This window comes from Chiroxiphia lanceolata, chromosome 9, assembly GCF_009829145.1.
Source record: "Chiroxiphia lanceolata isolate bChiLan1 chromosome 9, bChiLan1.pri, whole genome shotgun sequence".
NCBI lineage: Eukaryota > Metazoa > Chordata > Aves > Passeriformes > Pipridae > Chiroxiphia > Chiroxiphia lanceolata.
Window position 1 is genome coordinate 16,570,233 of NC_045645.1, and position 21,283 is coordinate 16,591,515.

Below are 21,283 nucleotides of genomic sequence, written 5' to 3' on the forward strand. Positions count from 1 at the left end.
CAATAAGAGAGCTGGGATCCCGCAGATCAGCTTAAGTTGTGCCAAAAGTGCCAGACTTTGGTCACAATTTTCATGAAGGTCAGGCAGTTGGTAAAGATTTTGTTTCTCTTTTCCCATTTGTTCCAAGCATCTCTTAGCCAACTGGAGAATTTAATTCCATCTTTGAGGGAAAAACAACTAAAAAATATAATTAAAGAAATATAGCTAACAGGAATAAGTAAGAACTGATGAATTTATCTTTTTAATAGGTATTTTGCTTGTTTTATATTTATGGGAAAATTATTATGACTTCCATAACATGACATCAATGTTGTACAGATATTTACACATACTCTCGGCACTGACAAGCACACTGACATGTTTTTAGAGTCTCTGAATCTTGTGCAGCATTTTAAATGACAACAATGACTAGGAAACGCTGTAGAATAAACAGTAATTTTGCACTATTAGGCATCAGTAGGAAGTATTGCAAAAACTGCAAGTCACAGAACAGATCAAAAGCCAACACCCTAAAAAGATGTGAGGCAAAAAACCCTAATCATACATACATAATTTTCTGATTAAAAATGACTTGGTTGTCAGCATCTCCTATGACCAGTGTAACATAGTGAAAGTCTGTTGCTGTTCTCTTTGTCTGTAGCTGCTCATAGTTTGTTAATTTGACGGTTACTAGGATTTCAGCCAATGTATCGCTGTATTTTGGAAGCTAGGGAAAATGATATAGAAGACATAACTGCTAAAATATGCAAAGTGAAATATGTACCCTCCCATAAATTTCTAGCTGTTGACACAAGTACAAAAGCTCAATTCAAGCAATTTGAATTTGTGGTACAATTTTTATTTGTTGTTCTGAGACATTGTTATACAGTTCTAACTTGCCCATAGCTGAATATCCTAAATTTGATTAAGTACTGAGAATAAAAGACAAACGCAAAGAGAAATATGCAAGAAGAAAACTCGTTATATATAAGTTATATTTTGGCATCCCAACATTCCTCACAATAAGATATTTAGAATTGTTAAATCTTTGTTCTGAGAATGAAGCTATTCATCTAGTATTATGTCAAATGAAAAACTTAACTAGAACTGATTGTTATAACAATAGTATTTCATACATCTATTGAGTTTTTAACTTCAAAGATGTCTTCATTTGTATCAACTTTAAGGTTATTTTTCAAATGTTGCATTTCAGAAAGGCAGAGTGGCTATGTGACCCATTTAAAGATAAAATGCATATCAGATCCTAGAAGCTCCTGATTACATGTGGAATTGTATCCTTCCTTTGAAAGGGCACCAACTAGCTAAATGTAATAATTTACTGTTTCTCTATATTCCTAACTGTGATGTAGAAAATAAATACGAGTTAATGCCTCTTCAGTAAGTTTTATTTGGATGTTTTTCTGTCTCTAGGGTTTGTTTATACTCAAGATAGAAGAGACCTCTCAGACTGACATATAAAGCTAAACTGTGGATATACTGGTTTGCATCTGTAACATAAAATTTTATTAATGACAGAGAGAGGGGCCAATATATTACAGGGAATGTCTATTCCAAGGCTCTCATTCAACGTTTAAGAGTTTCATTATACATACTAAGTTGGAAGGAGGTCACAATATTGTGTAATCTTCTATCAGCGAAGACTCAAAATTTCAAGTCAGTATTTGCTCTTTCATTTAATAATACCAGCATAAAGAACATAAAATAGATAGAAAAGCATTTACCTGTTCAATATCAAGTTGATATTTTGGAAGGTGCAAAACAGACTCTTTTATCTGGTTTCCAAAAGGAGGATGTCTGTTTAAAATCTGCAAAGATTGAATTTAATTTCTGATACATTCAGCTGATTAGAGATGCCAAGAGAAATGTAAATCCAAGGAATCCAAGTCACCTGAGTAATTATGCTAGCAACAAAAGCCCTTATCACTCCTGGTTCTCTACTGTCAGGGATGCACAGAATAGCAATATTACCAAAAGAAAATTCCAGTACTTTTTCATGTTGCTACTGCTTCTGTTCAGGTAACAGCCAATGAACTAGACAATGACCTCAAAACTCAACTACTCAGGTTTTATATGAGATGACTCTTCTATGTTGCCCTAGCTTCAACTAAAACAAAAAAAATGACAGGAAGAACCACAAAAGGGGCAGAAACAAGAAATCAAATTCCTGAAGTCAAAATAAAAAAACCCTTTTTTATTGGTTTCCTTTAGAAATCTGTTATATCTTCCAAAACACTGGAATAACAGTTTCCTCAGAAAAGAAGCCAAGAACCAAAGAACTTGCCCTAGGGTAAAATCTAACTTCCCTAAAATAGAAAGTGCTTTATAGATGATTCAGAAGAGTTTTACTCTATCACCATCTCAAACTAGCAATAATGGAAATTGGGGATTCTCATGACTAAGATACATTAAGAGAAACTGTATATATTTCCTTTTATATTTTTTCTAACACTCCCCAAAGGGAAATGCATATTGTCCTTTCTTTCGAATTATGTTAATGATTAAATTCTACATATTTAAGCAACTGCTTTCCAAACTCAGCCAAATCAGTGAAATCATTCACATTAAATTTACTACAAGAAAACATCATACACATTTTCAAGGACAAACAGCAGTAGTTACACACTTTTTAAAAATTCACTAGTAAAAACGAATAACCAACTAAACCCCTAAATATTGCTATGATCATACAGCAGATATATATTAACCATACTGTTTTTACTGGTAACAGTAGTAATACTCAATATTTTCCTTATCATATTTATCTGTGTACAAAGTAATAAATTACCAATTCAAGTTCCCTTGCGTTTATGTCTTCAATTTTTTTAAATGACGTCAGCCCAGCATTTACCATAGCATTTGACAGTGACACACCTGTGAAAAATTTAAGTTTTATGCTGTTAAAGGACAATCAATAACCTCAAATTATTCTGAAAAACTGCACTATAGCAGGTATAATCAAAGACATGCTGAACACGAGGCAGATCCCTGAGATGACTGGCACGGGTGTGGAGTAGTGGAAATGTGTTCCTGGCCCACCACACCGTGCAGGGCACAAGCTAACGAGCCTTGTCCCCTGCTTTGAATCCACGTGAATGAAGCACTACTGCTTCTGCACTTGAGCTGGCAAGGCTGTAATGTACTGGACCATATGGATTTTCTGGATTAGCCATTCTCAAATTTGCAGATCTCTGTACTATGCTGTTCGGTACAGAGCGTGTGTGTCTTTAAAGAAGAAATACAGAGAAGGCAGCAGTGAATTCTGAAAGCATGAAGGTATGATAAGACCAGACATCAAAGCAGGAAGCTCTACGACTACCTCAAACAAGTATGACTACATTTTTGTAATGCAGAGGACTCAAAAATTTCTGAACTCCTTTTCAAATAATTATGACAAGCCGGTACTTCCAGCTGGAATTTCATCCAATAACAGGATACGGTGATAGGAAGAAGATCATTAGAAACTTTTGATCATCATGTGTGTAAGAACCTCATGCACAATAAATTTATTTCTATTTCAGGATTCCTATCCATGTCAATGCGAATTAAAGGGCTTTCATGCATATAAGTAAGAGGAACTACAGTGACAGCTGTTTGGAAAGGAAGGCATAGCCTCGTCAGAGACATGCAATCGCACAGATGTGGAATATGCCTAAGACACTGAGATGAACATTAAGAAATATGAACAATTCTGAAATACTTTGAAACCCTGATGGAAATTACTAAACAGTTCATTTTTGTTATGACAGATTATTCTGACAACTGTGGTACTCAACTGTGGCAAATGAGTAATTACAAGCCTAATTTTATTATGTAAGCAGACACCACAGAAACCAGCAGGCTAATTAGGAGGTTTGATTCTCTATCAGATTACACTTTTATAATTTCTGCCTAGTACCTACCAATTTTTTCCAATTGTTTAGACACGTGAAGTGAATTTTCCCAAAGTCTGCACCTGAAACACTTTGCTAAAATCAAAGAGTTTAATAAAGCAGAAAAGTTGTTCTTAGATGATGCCAGAAAGTCAGATAACCCTGTAAAAATAAGATTGACTTATATTAATCAAATAAAATGTAGCTTATTTGTATTTGAACCAAAAAAAGGATTAAATTTTACCATACATCTAGTAACTCTTAAGCCATTTCTAAATATTCTGCCAGTATCTTGTGTCAAAGTAAAGTCTTGAACTGGAATACATCCCAGCTGAGCCTGAATGAGACTGGAAAAAGAATTTTTTTGACATACAAGCCATATTGTAAACAAAGTACAATAACATTTTAAAAAAAAAGGAAACACAGAACAGAAAAAATGAAATGCAAGATCTGGTCCTCTGTAAAATGACAGATTTTAGCAGGGACTTCAACAGCTATAAAATGACAGTTTTACAATAAAAAATAACAGCACAATATAATATTTACCAGTTTATTTTCATTTCTCTTGTTTTTATCTTCCCCTCCATTGGAAACCTATGCATGAAAACATACATATTTTCTACAATTCATTTGATTTATTGCTAAAAACATACTTTCATTCTTCAATGAATTTTTTTTTACCTGATAGTTACTTTGTCCTTGTCTTTATTCAAAGTGTTCAGTATTTTCTTTTCATTTGTTCTTAACTTGACATCCAGAAATTCTGTGCAGTTGGAGATCATTGTAATCTGTAGCAATTAGAGGTTTTTTATTAATTGTTTTTATGTGCCATTTTTTCTATCAGTTCTTCCAACTTCTGCTTTTTAAAAGAACACTTTAAAAATTTTATTGTCTCAACACTAGGAACATGAAAAGTTCTTTCTAATACTGACCAACTTTCATTCATTTCCCTATAAGGCTATTATATAACAAAAAGGGAAAATTTTCTTTCAGCTTTTAGATTACTATTTCACCTGAAGTTATCTAAAATTAACCACACTGCTAACACTTTATCACATACAAGGCAAAAAACCCAGCTTTTTCCATCTGTTATGTATTTCATTTTATTTTCTTCATACTTTAAAAACAAAAGATAGCCACAAGAAGAGAGGCATTCCATTTTTTCATGGCAAATCTGTTCTACAATAGTATGTGCTTGAAAACAAAATGTCTTTTGTGACTTAACAGTAGCAAAAACAACCTGTTATCCAACAGAGGAAAGTTGCTTAAAATAGAAAGACAATTCCTTTAAAACTAAAATCTGCTCTTGATGTAGCTGGTTTTTGCAACAAATATACTACTAAACCACAAAACAGTACAATGTTTAATACATAAACAAAACAGCTTCAGCAGCTTTCTCTCTCATCTTCATAAGCAAGTTTAGTGAGGGGAGAAAGAGTTGGAAATCAAAAGATCTCAACGTACAAGGCCTCAAAAATACCCCATATAGAATTTAATTAGATGCATGCTCTAAAACTTTACATAAACAAAGACAGCTCTTTAAAATAAAACCTTCCCCTTCTTATCTTAGATTCTGTTTATAATCAATTGAACATATGTAAATTTTCTTTAAAAAATTACCAATTCATTTAAAGTCTCAGTTCCCTTAATTGTGAAAAATTGCTTCACTGTATCAAATGCAATATAATACCACGCCATTAATCTTCCAGTTTCTGTAAAAGAAGAATATACCTTAGAAAATAAATATGCCAAGTTTATTTTAGTGAGTTGGAGGTTTTTTAAGTCACAAAATTAAATTAATTTTCCTATTACAGGCCTCTGTGAGGTTCACCACCAACTCAGTATGTTATTGCCCCCAGTGTCTCAGGGGCATTACTGACCCGATCACGGAGTGGTAGAAAGAACCATGTGCCAGTTAGTTTTCTCCAGTGGAGATTAATTAACACTAACATGCCAGGCAGTGAACTGTGGTTGCTGAGAAGCCAACCACCTCTAGCAAAGGACTACAGACACGAGCAGATATTGATAAAACCTGTCCTTCACTGCACTGTGACACATCCAATTATCCTGTCAAAATGTTCTGCAATTTTCTCCTAATCTACAAAACATTTTCAGCAACAACAAGAAAAAAATCGTTCTATTAATGTTGATCCATGGATAGAACTTCCATGACTTGTTAAAGAAACCTGTTCATATATTCTAGTCAAACAATCTCTCAGATTCTGCTCTCTACTACATTTGTGTACTCCAATTAATGGGTCACAAGAAATGTTGTGACCCTTTGTAGTTCACTACTATCTCAACATCACTTCTGAAAAGTAGTTATTTAAAAGAAGTGTTACCTGTTGGTTTGAAATTATTTGCTTCATCCATCCTGATCAAATCAAAAGATGATAAATCATTTAAGTTCTTCAGACACAGTTCTGTCAAAAATTTGAAAACATCCGTATTTTTAGTACATGCAGAAAAACTAGGTACAAATCAGAAACATCATCAAATTGCTATAAATGTATACCCAAGTAATTCCACTGAACTCAAGTAAAGGTTTTAGAATATGATTCTGCTCCTATTAAAGTTGGTGGTTAACTTCTGCCTGGGGAAACTCACGGGACAACCCGACTCTTTTTCAGCAAAGCAAAAGTAGCAAAGGAAAAGAAATGATGCTGGAATGTAGGCTGCCATATTCAATTGTGAATGACAGACCGGAAAGCCCACAGCATTTATATAAAAGATTTCTGCTGGAGAGTTAACACTTAAACAGTTCAAATTTCAAATATCCACAAGTATTTATTAATCTTTCATCAGATATTTTCATACTGTATCAGGTGCATTTGTATTTAGTTCACTGAACCTACTGTGTCAGGTATCTGCATAAGGATGACCAAAGTGTTTTAGTTTTCTCTTTTTCAACACCAAGGCAATGTTCAGAATTTAAAAGTCAATTAGAAAAGCACTCAAAGTGATAGTTCCCATAGCAACCAGAAATCATTCACATTATATATGAAATGTAGGAAAACAAGTAACTATATACATTACTACAAAATACTTCATGTGTGCAGGGAAGAGGAGCTAGTTTCTGTAAGAACTTTAAAAAGAGGTTGTTTTTAAGATCAAAACACTTCAAGAAAATACAATTCACACTGAAAAAGTATTTTAAAGTGAATTCTTCTACCCTAGCACTAACTGTAGAGGTGGTTTCATACCATGCCTTCTCCCATGAAGGCCTATTTAGGTAGTAACATGCTTCATTACCTCTATTCCTTTCAACCTACATGCCAAAAATAGAAAAGTCCTGATCTAAAAGACAGAAAAAAAGATAGAAAACTACTAAACAAGCATATGAACAAGGTAACTTCTTCTACTGATAAGTGCTTCTTTTTTAGCTCTCTGCAAGTCACAGTCAATGTCTCTCCTATTTGGAGACTTCAAGCAGTAGCACTTACACTGTGTTCCTGAGGATGGGCCTTTGGAATCCCTAAACAATAAACAGCCTTGGCATCCTTCCACCAAGCCCAAAATCAATCACAAATTTTTCCTACACAGTTGGGTAAAATGTAATAAATATGGAAGTGGAGTCCAAGTACAAGCTCTACAAATTTCTGTTTGTGTATCTGTCCATGTTTTCATGTACCAGACCCTCTTCCAGATACTTAAGTTCCAAATGGTCCAGTATACAAATGTATAGAACTATGATGGACACGAGGACTTTCACCGATGATAGAAAACTGTATTTGTAGATTTGCAGAACTTGACAGCAAGTGGTCTTTTATTAATATACTCATTTTTGATCTACCAGAAAACTTAATTAAAATAAATTAAAACCAAAACAAAACCAAACCACTCAAAGAGAGTTGTATGCTATTTCTATATTTAAAAGTGAGAGGCACTGATTCCCAAACTATTTAGTCAGCTGTATGTTTTCTAATGGAATTGTAAATAGCTAAAATGCAGTATTAAGAAAAAGTCAATAACTGGATTTTATTCAAGTCTTAGCAAAAAAAGCCTTTTAAAATCATGCAATTTTAAACTGTGTCTGAACAAGGTAAAGATGTTTATGTTTTACGTGCTTTGTTTTCAAAGCTAAATTTATGATGAAGGGAAGATGACAATTTCTAAAAAGGACTTTCTTGAAAGTATGGCAATAGAAATTAATGAAAGTAAATGAGATCAATCAAAGGAAAATTAGGAAGAATGACAAGCAATCAAAATTAAAGTGCTCTGCTCCATATTTCTGAGCACGTATATGAAGACGAGATAGGTAAAAGCATTTAATTATTTTCCCATATACAAGAAAAACAAAATGCACTTATAGTCTTTCAAAAGTATTAATAATTTCATAAAATAACAAAACATAGTAAATTACATTTGTTTTGCAAATGGATCTATTGAAATTAATGAATATATATATATATAATGAGAGAATCTGCTCTAAAACATAACATTTTACTGAAAAAAAAGCTGAAAATTTCACACTTACCTTGTAATTTTGCTTCAATTCCAATTTTATCCAATCCAGGTGAAAAACCTTCATGGAAAAGACAAAACGTGTTTTAACCTGATGCAATTATACACTTCCTCCTCAATATCATCAGCCATCCAAACTGATTTGCTGATTTTTGGGAGCCAGATAAATACCCCAAAATAAAAAAGGTGTAGTTATTGCACTGCTAACAAGTCAGAAGCCTTAGAGAGTGGAACTATCTAAGTAGCAGTAAGTAGCTTTTGGAACAGATGGGCAAAGGTAAAAGCTGCAGATATTCCCCGATGTAAAAATATCAGAGTCTTAGAAGTTGCAGAAATGTCAGTAGCAACTTCCCAGGTACAGTTTTCCCATTTAAGAACATAAAAAGCCACCTAAATTGTAACATCCATTCAAGTAGTAGATGTACTATGTGCCAGCCCCAGCTATAAATCCTTATAAAAAATTGTCTCCAGCAAGTGTCCAATGACTTCAAAATCAGCTGTAGAGCAAGTGGGCAGGAACAAAGATATGGGCAGGGATGGGGACCAAGATGATGTTCTGGACAGGACAAACTGAAGAAATTGGAATTAATACTACTGAAGTTTCATTCTAGAAAAACTATGAAATATTAGACTTTTTTTTTTTCTTAGCAGTAGATTACATATTCAGCACTGAAAAATACATTATGGCTTGATACAGCATAAATATATGGCCCAGTGTATTAAGAGCAAAAGAAATACACTATGAAGCTGTAAATGGCTCCTTCATGGTTTTTAAATGTTATACCATGATAAAACTCCCACTACTTATGTCAAAGCAACAAAATATTACAGGCCATACTGTACATCTTGTTTTCATCTTGTTATGAAATAACAGTTCATAAGAAAATGACAGAAACAAATAATATGGATCTAACACATCCTAGCATGATAATTTAGATAAATTTTAAAAAATAAAAACAAACCATAATGAGTTGGATTTTTTAAGGCTCTAATGTACAAGAAGGTTGATCGTATCCACTCCAAAGCTACAGTGACATCTGTGACAGTGTGTAGCACTATTTCTGCATTTAAGTGCTCAACAAGATGCCTGTGCAAGCTAATGCAAAAAAACAGGAGTTAAGTATATTTACCAATTAGCAATACAAAAAGTGCTAAAACTATTTTTTGGGAAGAAACAAAACCAAACAAACCTCTCCTCCAAAACTACATCAACTGTTCACTGTAATCAGCGAAATCAATAGAAAACAGTAAAGGTAATGTAAATAATCAACAATGTAATTTGTTTATTATGGCATAATGTCCAGCAAGGAAAAATAAACTGTCAACTGTGAAGTTTCACATTTATTTAGAAAACAAAGCTACAAACATTTAAAAGTTACAGCATAATGTTGATATTCTGTATATATTTGAAAATAAAATGTTAACAAAATTACTCGCATAAAATTTCCTATTTTACTCTTTAATGTCTTAACTTTCCTTTCTCTTGATAATCTGTTAAAATCAAGTGAATTCTTGTAGGTCGAGTACTTCCCAGACTCTATTATTGAAAAATTCAGAGACATGATCTGTGTTCAATTCTTGCTTTTTGTCTTTGCAATATGAACTATTTCAGTTTCTTCAGTTTTCCAGCAGGAATTTATACAACTATTTTTTTTTGTGGTTGAGTTTAAAACGTTCTAAAGATGGCTCTGGCTGATAAAACAGAGGCTGAATAGCTTAATTTGATTTTCTAAATTGACCAAATGAACACCCTAAAACCCACCTGAAAAAACACATTCTGTGGAAACTATGAAACTTTGCTACCATCTATATAGTCTTATAAAAATTACTTAGTTACCTGCTCTCTATTATATCAGCACCATTTAACATCTGAATATACCTCTGCCTTGTGCTCCAACGAGTCATAATAACTGCTGTAGCTGTAGTGTCAAACTGAAAAATAAAACCACAAATAAAAGCTGCTCTATAGTTCTTAGAAAAAAAAAACCATTTGAATATGCATCACGTATCCGTTGAATCCATTAAAACTGTTTTCTTCAAATCCTGGTTGAAATGGCTATTGTTTGCCAGCTTCCCACTATTTCTCTAATCCCCACTGACCATGTAACTGAAATGTAATCTTTAGATCTTTTTCCACTTTTTGGTGGACCAAAGCAAACAGATTTCTTTCTCAATTAAAAAGTTACCCAGGAGTAATTTAAGTATCAATAACAACCCTTTAAAACCCAAATGCTGCAGTAAAATTATTGGCATTGCTGTTTCTTTGTTGAGAATAGTTTCTTCTGATCTATGGACAGCACCAATGTATAGAGCATTAACTTACCTGAGGCCTTCCAGCTCTCCCAATCATTTGCAGAATATCAGTTTCACTGTACTCTTGAAACACTCCTCCAACATAGTGCATTGTGGATTTTATAACCACCAGGTGTGCAGGTAGATTGACTCCCATAGCTAAGGTGCTGGTAGTAACTACATCAGAGCAAAGTATATGAACACTATCGAAATGTCCTGGCAGACACTCAACAAGCAGCAAATAAGTGACTTAAGTCTTGATGCCTAAGAGTTGTTAGTTTCTAGTGGAATCAGTAGGCATTCTACACCAGAAGGGATTTTATGTAGATTACAGACAAGTACTTGCATAACAATTTCTGTGTACCTGATCTGGAAACCTTTCTAGAATTGCAATGTCCACGGTAATAAAAGGTCCCTTTATCTGGATTTCACAAATTCCAGAAGTTTAACAAACTATAAAATGATAAAATATTACCACTTCAAAACTGCAGTCTTCTTAGGATATATAAACGACATTTTGACTTTCAAAGTTAAATTTACTTACAAAGAACTGGCAAGTCTCCCGCAGTAAAAGCCCCTTCAATTACTTTTCTGTCAGAGATTTCCATACCCGCATGATGATAAGCCACACCACACATTAAAAGATCTGACAATGAAATCATTACATGCATCATTTAACCAAGTTTACTCAAGCAAGTATTCATTCACAGAGCAGAGAAGTAGTAGGTTATATTTACCTCTCAGTTTGGAGTCTTTCAATGAATTTGCAAACCTCTGTAATCTATGCAACACAAATAAAAAAATAATATTAAAAACTATATATTCTTTGGGTATTTTCAACCACCAACTTTCCCATCTTCACAGAGGGAACAGACTGACTCTCTGGGGCAGCTATTGTAGACTTTCCAGCCTAGTCATGTTTCAAAGTCACAATCTACAATCCTTATGTGTTGTTCACATTAGGCAAATAAGATCATGTTTGAGGTCCAAAATCAGGAGGTAGCTTCTGCAGCTCCCATAATTAGGCAACCCCGAAGTAAATAATAATTAATACAGCTGTATTTATTAAAGGTATCTGATAATACAAAGACATTTTATGGCTTGACTTAAAACACTAGTAAGATCACATCCAATTTAACTATTCATATGCTTAATGCTTGCACTACAATGCCTTAGAGACCTGTAAGAATAACATAACGTTTTTATGTTTATAAAGCAGCTTTGAGAAACAACTTAATGTTTGTGAAAAGTACCCTAAAAATCTGAGAAGCAAATAAAACTTCCCAAGAAGAGTGGCAATTTACCAAAAAGAATGTCAACTGTGAAGACTTTTTCGCACACTTCTCTGCTAGAAATGGTATTAGTTCAACAGCTTTCCTCACAGAAGTCACAGGTTTACTAAAACATACGAACACTTATTAACAACCCAAATGGAAAAATACCTTTGTTTCTGTTCTATACTCAGTAGAAATTTAGCATCTTTTGCAAGAACAGAAGCAGCCTGCTGTACTCCTTTTCTTGTGGCACAAAACTATAAACAAGAAAGGGGTTTTTTTTGAATCAACACTTTTAAGAAAGAAAGAATTTCAAATGCAATAAAAAAAGCTGCTCTACCACAAGTGCTGGTTTTTGTTCTGAGTATGTTTGTATAATACTAGCTATCTTGTAGTTAAGAGTTAAGTCAAATTTGAATTCTGTCTGATTGTCACTGCAAGGAAAACCAAGAACAATTTTGCGTAGCTTCACTGGTCGTTGATCCTCATCTATTTTCAGACATACAGCAGGCACCTTGCTGTCTGAAAGCCATTCCGCAATCTTTAAAAAAGAAGACATAGAACAGAAATTATAAATTTCTTCTTTTAATCATGCTCCTGCTCTAACAGCATCACAGAATAATTAACTTAGCTTTTTTGTCACATATAAACTATTAACACATTTGACATTGCTTTTATCACTAAAATCAGGTGAGGTTCTGCTTTCTATGGAACCAATATAACTTGGACCGAGATCTCAAGTCTGTTGTGATTTGTACTTAAGAAGCAAAAATCACAAACAGAAATCTAAAACTGAAGCATGTCCGTACTTGGCTGATAGCTCCATATGGCAGAAGGTAATTTGTTACAGTAGCATCAACCTCACAGCTGTCTTTGGCTGACAGCTTCAAAATTACAAATTTTGTTATCAATCTGAAATTGCAATTCCAGATAAATTTTATAAAATACAACTCCATTGATCAAAATACAAAGGTAACTCTTACATCTTCAGTGTTTGGGATTGTTGCAGAAACAGCTACAAATCTCAAGGGAGGAATAGTGTCATGCTTCTCTAACAGATGCCAAAGAGAAGACTGAATAGTCTTCATCCGACTGACCACAACTTCTAATGTTGCGCCACGGCTTTCATCTTTTATAACGTGAACCTAGCAGGAATTTCAAAAGACTTGCTAAGTATTTCTCCAGTTACAATCTACACATGTGCTAATAAATCTAGTATTTTCTAAGTTTCCTTCTATATTCACAAAAGATACAAAACCAGTGCATAAAACCCCATCCTTTTTCTTACCTCATCAATGAGAAACAGTCGTACAAGCTGGACTATAGAATTGTCTCTCCATCTTCTAGTCATGCTATCCCATTTTTCCTTGGAAAAAAAAAAATCAACAAAACAAAACAATGACAGAAGGTGAAAGATGTCTTAAAGGCCAACATAGGTCGCAACAACAGTCCAGGCAGACATGCCTAAAGTTTAACCAATCTTTAAACAGAATCAGTTGAATTAAACCTGATGCCATTTATGTTTCATCTGGCACATGACTGTATTACTAACTGTTGTTTATATGAACTAACAGTATGCACAGCAGTGTGCAGGCAAGCATAAGGACTGCAAAATTACTACGTATACAAAAAAAAGGAGCTGTCCTAGCAGCATACAATTAGAAGGTTGCTAATGTCTGCTTTTTGTGAGTTCTTGTAAGAAGTGGGATTGAAACCTACAGGTGTAGTGATAATAATATCAGCATGATGTATTTCAAATAAATCATCCATCAGTGTATCTCCTGTCAGCTCCTTGCAGGTGAGTCCAATAGGTCCAAATTTTTCTTTCCAATCCTCAAAACGCTGACTGCATAAAGCTTTTATTGGAGCCACTAAAAATAACACAAAACGATGAAAATTACATCAGGAAAACCAAATCTTCAATTGTATTGCTAAAGAAGCCAAAAGCATACTTTTTTAGGATGCCTTCTTGAATTTATTTTCCCTAAGTTTCAGCTTCACTGTAAATTTGTAACTGTTATTGTTATTGTCCTTATTATCCTACTCCATGTAGGCAAATCAATGTTAAGCTTTGGGTCCCAGTCCTTCTCATCAGCAAACAGAAACCTTTAATTAAGATTATTTATGCTGTCTCTTAATCCTTATTTTTTTTTTGCAGTAACACATGGAAACCATCATTCAGCTATCAAAGGTTTCCTCACAGACACAAGAAACCACAGGAGATACATCTTTTCTAATGGAAGATATACAAATACCAACCTTTTCCGATTATGAATTATTTGAGCACTCTGTATCTGTATTCAGAGAGAAAAGGGGTCATAAATGAGAAACCATCCAAAAGTAGGAGATAGAATACCAGAAGAAATCAAAGTCTATTTAAATCAAATGTACGTAGAGTAGTCAGGGTCATACCAAGTAGCTAACACAGCAGGTAGCAGCTGATGCAGCAGGCAGGAGTTCTCATGCTGGTCCTCATGAACAGACTCCTAAAACACTATTTCTTCATACTTTTTTTTCCTGAGGATACACACTGCACTTTTGCAGATTCTTTTTTTTCTAGAAATCAGGTGTAATTCCCAACAAGGTCTGATATTAGCAACACATGTAAGTCTATACTGGATGAGTAATCTATATGGAAAATGCAGTGATTTAAGTTAAAGAAGTGATCTGTGCATGATCTGAAAACAGCCATAGTAAAAGAGATCTTGCAGTGATTACATTCTAGGCTAGCTAGAGCCACTGGAATATGAACGACTTATCCATATTAGCTCACAAGCGACCCCTAAGATGAAGAGATTGAAAGAACCAGTTGCTGCTTCAGAAAGAGGTATAAAATCTCATAAGAGTATCAGTGGCTTATAAAACAGGAGCAATAATTAGCTCCGGAAATCTGACTGAGCTACCAGCAAGTAACTCACAAAATTGCAAAGCTAATCATCTTTTGCAATGCAAGAATGCGAGAAGCTAGTGACTGCTTCTGGAACTTTGGTCACCAATCCTTCCCATGTTAAAGCTACTGTGAAACAACTAACCGACAGTACTACTGCAAGCCAATTCACATACATGGGGCCCCTGAGGAACCAGGTACCAGTGCTCACTCCAGTAGTACATAATGTCATTGCCACCTCCGTTCCAACAGTCAGAAAATGGACACATCTCCTTCTCCATCACTGTCGAACCTGGAAAGGTCAGCAGGTCTAATTCCACTAGCACGTAACTGCTTCCTCACCAAAAGTTCCAACCAGCCAACATCTATCAATTCTACCAAGGCAATTAGAACCTATCACCCTACACCGATAGGCTCAACCTCCACCTGCTGACAGAGAAGCTGGAACATGCCTGTTTATAAAGATCAGCTTACAATACACAGTAAACTCTAAAGCTAGTGTTGCTTTAATGTGAGAAGTTGAACACAATGCAATTAGAGAAAAAAAGGATGAAACTTTTGTAAATGAAAAGATGAAACCTTTAATAGCAAGACTGACAAAGATATCACTGTATGAATTAATTAAAACTGGGATAAACCCACCAATTCAAACCGATTTACATGATACAAACTCAGTTCTCCAGGAAGGAAAGAAAAAAGGTTTAATTGTTGTGCCTATCTCCCAGAATTTTCATCAGTTCCTATACAGATTAATTAAAGTCATGAAGACCACAGTTCTGTTGCCTCTGAGCTACTATACAAAAAACAGCAGTTAGCAGGAAACCTCATCTGGTAAGTAAATACTGGAAAATTTGATCCTCATTTCAGAGCAACAGACAGGCATACAAAAGATACTGGCAGAGCCAGAAATCATGCACTAAGAATTTGGTTTAGTTTCCTTTGCTTCCTTCTTCCCTTCTTGTGTATATCTTGCCCTCTTGGAGGACAAACTGCTTACAAGATTTTCTAATTTTTATTTGTATAGGCAATGCTGAACACTACGATTACACAATGCTGTTAAATACTAATAATAGTTTCAATGGTATCATAAATAAACACTAAAAGGAAACAACTTTTTAAAGAATCAGGTAGGTCACAATTTCTTAACATATTTCATTTCAATATTTTTAATGCATTCACTCCAGATCTCTACACTGACAGAATGACAGTTTCTACTGCTGTCACCAAAATGTTTAAAGCTGCATAAAACTTACTGTAAACAACTTTAATATTTAACCAAGGCAGTGGGGCTTCCATGAGTAATCTGGTAATAGCTAGCTCGAACATTACAGTTTTTCCAGAGCCAGTCGGAGCACAAATCACAAAGTTCTTATCTGTATATAAAAGCTGGGAAAGAATTGCAAAGTAGTAAATGTAACACAGCTATCCACAGTATCTATTCATACATCCCAAAAGCATTGTCTAGGGGAAAATGACACAAGGAAATTATTATTACGTTGATATATGTAGCCTTCTAAAAATTTTTGTGTTCGATGAGAAGTTACAGCAAAAGAAACATCATTTGCTACACATCTGCCACAGAAATGTAAATGAGATACTGTTCACCTAAGCTTTTATGTAATAAAGTCTGCCACTGTGACAAATAAACCCCCCACTATGTAGCATTAGATGGCATTAATAGAGAATCACTGACAATGTCCACTTGCAATCAAACGTGGGCTCATCAGAAAGAAGTATCTTGTGCTCAAATTCAAAATACAACTTGTTTGCCTTCTGTAATTTGATCTGCATTCAGAATTTCAACATTGGAATATATATAATTTAAACAGAATGTTAAGTTTTCAATAATCACAAATCAAAATTTTGCATGCTTCCTTCTCACACATTCTATCCTCTACCATCTTAGAAGCCAGGTATGTCCATGTCAGGGTCCTTCATTTTCCTCTGATAAGGTCGATTCTACCTTCCTTCCTTCTCCACAGTGTCACTCGCTCATTCAGCCACCCTTCCTCCCTGTAGCATTCTCTGTGCAGCCTTCCTGGCTTCCTTCCTTCCCTCCCAACTCATGCATTCCACTATTCTCACTCTTTTTTCCTTTCCTTCTAGCTGAAAGTATTCTATGATTGCTAGGAGTTCACACGGACAAACAGGAATCACCCAGCAATTGATTTATATGTTTAACTGTAGCAATGACTGACACTGACAGTACTGCTGAACAGTTGCAGGAATTACCTGTGTTCTTCATTTACCATTGCCAGTTCTCTAATGCTCAAAAAAAAAAAAATCAATGAAGTATGAATGCTGTATGAATACAAAAGTTACCCTGATTTTTATTAAGTAATCCTTTGTAACATTCACTGTGAATCAATTAGAGAAATTCTACCAAGTTGAGTGCTTGCAACTTCTTGGAACCAGAGTTGCTACCAAGTTGAATTTTTCAGCCTTAACCAATTTAAAAAAATATGCACACTCATTATCTTTTTAAAATGCCAACTTCTTCTTGACTTTTTTTAACAACGCCTTATCATACACATGAGTGCTAAACAAACTTTGTCCTTATTGGTACTTACAAAAAAGGTTGTATTTAGGAGTACTAATACTTGAGCTGTACACCAAAAAAAAAAACCAACCCCAAACTATTGCCTCAATAACTTTTTTGCAACTTTCATGAAAGTAAATCTTGCTTACAGCTGTGGCTTCCCTTTATTCTAAGAACAAAGAGTCACAGAAAATTATTTTACAGGCCAATTCTAATTCTCATCAGAAAATAAACACAAATTTGGAACTAAGGAAAAATATTCCAAATCTATGCATAATACTAAAAATTTAAGGTGAAATGGGGAAAATACAGTTCTCCATATCATTTAAATACAAGATTGCTCTGCTCACGTAAGCATCATTCTTAAAATCCCTCTCTTTATAAAACATTACCTGATGAATACAAAATTCAAACAAAAACATTTGCAACAGCAAAAGTAGCTTAGAAACATGCTTAGAAACATTTGTGAATGACACTGGGATTTTCCTACAGTTGAATAAAAATTCCAAATGCTCTGTTGAAGACTCTGATGGAACTCCGATATGTCCTCTTTGCAACAGCTATAATAACAGTTTTCTCAGCTTTACTTTCAAATAAGCTTTAGGTTTTAAAGAAAGAACATAACTGATAAGAGGGGCATGGACAAATGGCCCTTCTCCAAAAAGACAACCTTCTCTCAAGTTCTGCTTTTCTTAATCTTCCTGTGAAAATCATTAACAAAATATTACTAATCTGTATAAATAAATATAAATATAATCCACATCGTCACACAAATGTATTTTATGCTGAGAAAAAAATTTTTAAAAGTTCTTCTCATCTCTTCTCCCAGCTAAGCACAGCCCTGATCAACCATTCCAGGAAGAGGTTCTAGACATATTAGAGTTTTACAATCCCTTTTATGTTCTGAATATCAAATTATCACTTATATTTATCTACAAAGTACTACTTGCAGACACAGTTACTGTTCTATACTTACATCATCCAAAGCTTTAGACTGTGCATAGTTAAAATATGGGAACTCCTTAAAAATACTTCTAAATTGGGTTGCTTGACGGCATTAAGGAATTTAAAACATTTGAGTGAAAATTATAAAATTTATTTTACAACTGTAAATACATCTCTTTCTTGTAATTTAAATGCAAACTTAAAACATATACAGCAATATTTCATAGGCTTGTAAAACATTATCTAAAAGTAACCTATTAAATGATTCAGTAGTCTTCTTTTAGATTCTTGGTGTGACATATATTCCACTTCAGTTTAAAAAACATGACCTATTTGAGAGGCCTCAGGATTATACCAATACTCAAAAACCTCCTCCGTGGCACAGGCTTCGTGGAACAGCATACGATTATGGAATGTGAAACTGCAAGGGACAAACCAGATACAAGAGCAAGCAGAACGCTGCTCTTAGCCTATTTAAGGTGCCAATGGCCACATGATATTTATAATATAACACTAATTAGGATAATATTCTAGCATAATGTTCAGTCATAACAGTAGCAAAGAAATTCATCTATGATCACTTAGTACTGTGGTTTTAAAGATATTTTTCAGTCACTAATAACATGTGTTCTTCAGACAACAACATTCTTATCTAAAACATGCATAAGATGAAAAGAGAGTATTGTTATGTTACAAATCCACATGAGTGAGTTGATCCTTGTCTGGACTTGCACACCGACTGTGACCATCTCATCAGGCTGAGGATGCACACACAGCCAGACACGACACCAACAGTAACAAGAACTATGAACTGCTGAGGCTTCAGGTTGATGTTACATTAAATGACTAAAGAAAGAAGAAAAGCTAAAGCAGTAAAGCAAGAAATAAAAGCAGTCAAACATTAAAAGGAGTAAAGTTAAGCAAGTAACATCAGACTAGAGAAAATGGGGATCTAAAAAAAATTATCTAAATTTTCTCTTTAAATAAGAGAACTATTTTCAAAATGTAGAGCACTAATGATCTGTGATTGGCCAATTCAGAACAACTGAGTCCTTACTCGTTTTCAAAATCAGGATGCTTTTTAAAGCTACTAACATGAATTTAAGATGCCTAAATTTAGACACTTCCTAATCCTGATATTTAACCTACCACTTCACAGGTTACTAGAAACAAAATATTGAAGAGAAAGTGTAAAAAAAAAAAAAGTTTGACAGATACAGATGAATGGTCAATCATGTTATGTGTTCAAGACAGGGCCAAGAAGGAGGAAAATTATGGTAAAATCTGCTTAAAGAATGGAAATATATCATAGGCATACTACAACATCAGTACAGACCAACAAAGAATACATGAAGTTAATTTTCTCCTGAGAAAACGGGATAGAAAGTAAGATTCAGTTTTCCTAATATTTATTTCCTAAATAATAATTCACTTTTCCTTTACTTAAAGTGTATGGGGATATCTGTGTATATGCATGTTTGCATATAAAATCTTGCATGAAATATATATTATGCAAATTAAAATTTTACATTTTAAAAATAAAGTTTTGAGGATGAAATTTTAATAAGTTTTCTTAGGAATGAATGATCTGTAAGTTGCCTTATTTTCATTCTATATTTTTAAGTCCAAAGGATAAGCACCTATTTACCATTCGATTCCCAGCATCATGTTACAAATTGAAACTATTACAATGTAATGCATGAATACCCAATGGCTACAAATTAAACACTACAGTTTTATAAATGTAAAACCATTGTAATAAAATCAGTAAATCAGAGCAAATACAAGGATACGTATTTCTGTAACAGCCCTCAAAATTTCCAATTTTCTTTCTGTAGTTCCTAAAGAAATAGAAATAGTAAATTTATAAAATCAGATCTTTTTTCAACCAATAACCATGAAAAATATTTTCCTGACCTCAAGCTACGTGTTCAGCGAGGAGTTCCAAGGTTACAACAAGGTCTAGGTGATATAGAAGGAGCTGACAGGATAGGACAAGGAGATCCTTTCAAATGAAAGGACCATCTTGGCGGCCTTGTGCTGAACTCACTCCAGTTTAAGGATGTCTCGCATGTACCAGGGACCCAAGACTTCATGCAGCACGTAGTGTAGCATGCAGAAGGGGATAATCACTTCCCTTAACCTTCTGGCTTTGTTCCCACTAACGAAGCCCAGGATGCTGCTGGCCTTTGTTAGTGCTGGGGCACACTGATCGTTCATGTTCAGCAAGCTGTTCACCACACCCCAGGCACTTTTCCACAGAGCTGCCTCCGGTCAAACCATCCCAGGGGAACCTTAGGGGTTCTTCTCTTTCCCTGTGCATTTGTTCCTGCTGGTTTTCATGAGATCGCTGGCAGCCCCCTCCTCCAGTTGAGACCCCTGCAGTACTGCACTGGTAGCAGGCCCAGAGTGTGCCCAGTAACCACCGCCCTCTGAGCCTGGCCAAACATTTTCAGACCAGTGCAGTGGTCAATCCACCCCTACTGCCCTAACTTGGACACAAGAATGTTGTGGAAGATGGTGTTTCTCAAACACTCTATGATTCTATGAACACCCCTGCTGAAGGCAAAGTAAATGACATCCACTGCTCTCCCCTCATCCACAAATTTAAGTACCATATATATTGCTTAATAAGGCAATCAAACAGGAATCATACTTTTCATTCCTGACCTGTCTCCAAATCCCATCTTAAGCCACAGTTCTGCCCTGCATTTTTCTGCTAGAAGTAATTTTCTATTCCATATTTCTGAAGCAGTTAGCCAAGTACACAAGGTACATTCCACAGATGCAGTGAGTCCCTGTCCCAAAAAGTTTAAAATCTAGAAATAACCCACACTTAGCTAAAAACTATTAAAAACCAAAAATTATTTCTAAAACAATAATTTATCATTTCATCAGAATTCTAAGCACTTCCCCTAATTTTCTAGATATCTCCTATTTAACATCTGTTTCTACAAAGATACAAGTATGAGCTACATCACAAACAAACATTTCATTTTCAATATCTGGTTTC

The 21,283-nt window shown here is 34.6% G+C and overlaps 1 protein-coding gene across 9 annotated transcripts in view; it reads right to left on the reverse strand.

Annotated features, from left to right (window-relative positions):
- HFM1 (helicase for meiosis 1) overlaps window positions 1-21,283 on the reverse strand; it is a 34,909-nt gene that overhangs the window by 7,660 nt on the left and 5,966 nt on the right. For 7 of the 9 annotated variants that reach the window (XM_032696451.1, XM_032696448.1, XM_032696446.1 and 4 more), the window contains exons 7-29: window positions 20,064-20,111; window positions 18,302-18,372; window positions 16,040-16,172; window positions 13,619-13,770; window positions 13,188-13,265; window positions 12,883-13,044; window positions 12,240-12,440; window positions 12,068-12,156; window positions 11,363-11,406; window positions 11,170-11,271; window positions 10,657-10,802; window positions 10,171-10,265; window positions 9,296-9,429; window positions 8,347-8,394; window positions 6,212-6,292; window positions 5,490-5,581; window positions 4,551-4,657; window positions 4,416-4,463; window positions 4,119-4,216; window positions 3,900-4,031; window positions 2,786-2,871; window positions 1,722-1,805; window positions 549-706 (exon numbers count right to left, since the gene is read on the reverse strand). In XM_032696451.1, coding sequence (XP_032552342.1) covers window positions 549-706; window positions 1,722-1,805; window positions 2,786-2,871; window positions 3,900-4,031; window positions 4,119-4,216; window positions 4,416-4,463; window positions 4,551-4,657; window positions 5,490-5,581; window positions 6,212-6,292; window positions 8,347-8,394; window positions 9,296-9,429; window positions 10,171-10,265; window positions 10,657-10,802; window positions 11,170-11,271; window positions 11,363-11,406; window positions 12,068-12,156; window positions 12,240-12,440; window positions 12,883-13,044; window positions 13,188-13,265; window positions 13,619-13,770; window positions 16,040-16,172; window positions 18,302-18,372; window positions 20,064-20,111 — 2,389 coding nt within the window. The remainder of the gene's footprint in view (window positions 1-548; window positions 707-1,721; window positions 1,806-2,785; window positions 2,872-3,899; window positions 4,032-4,118; window positions 4,217-4,415; window positions 4,464-4,550; window positions 4,658-5,489; window positions 5,582-6,211; window positions 6,293-8,346; window positions 8,395-9,295; window positions 9,430-10,170; window positions 10,266-10,656; window positions 10,803-11,169; window positions 11,272-11,362; window positions 11,407-12,067; window positions 12,157-12,239; window positions 12,441-12,882; window positions 13,045-13,187; window positions 13,266-13,618; window positions 13,771-16,039; window positions 16,173-18,301; window positions 18,373-20,063; window positions 20,112-21,283) is intronic. The other 2 variants (XM_032696450.1, XM_032696452.1) reach the window with 2 other exon arrangements.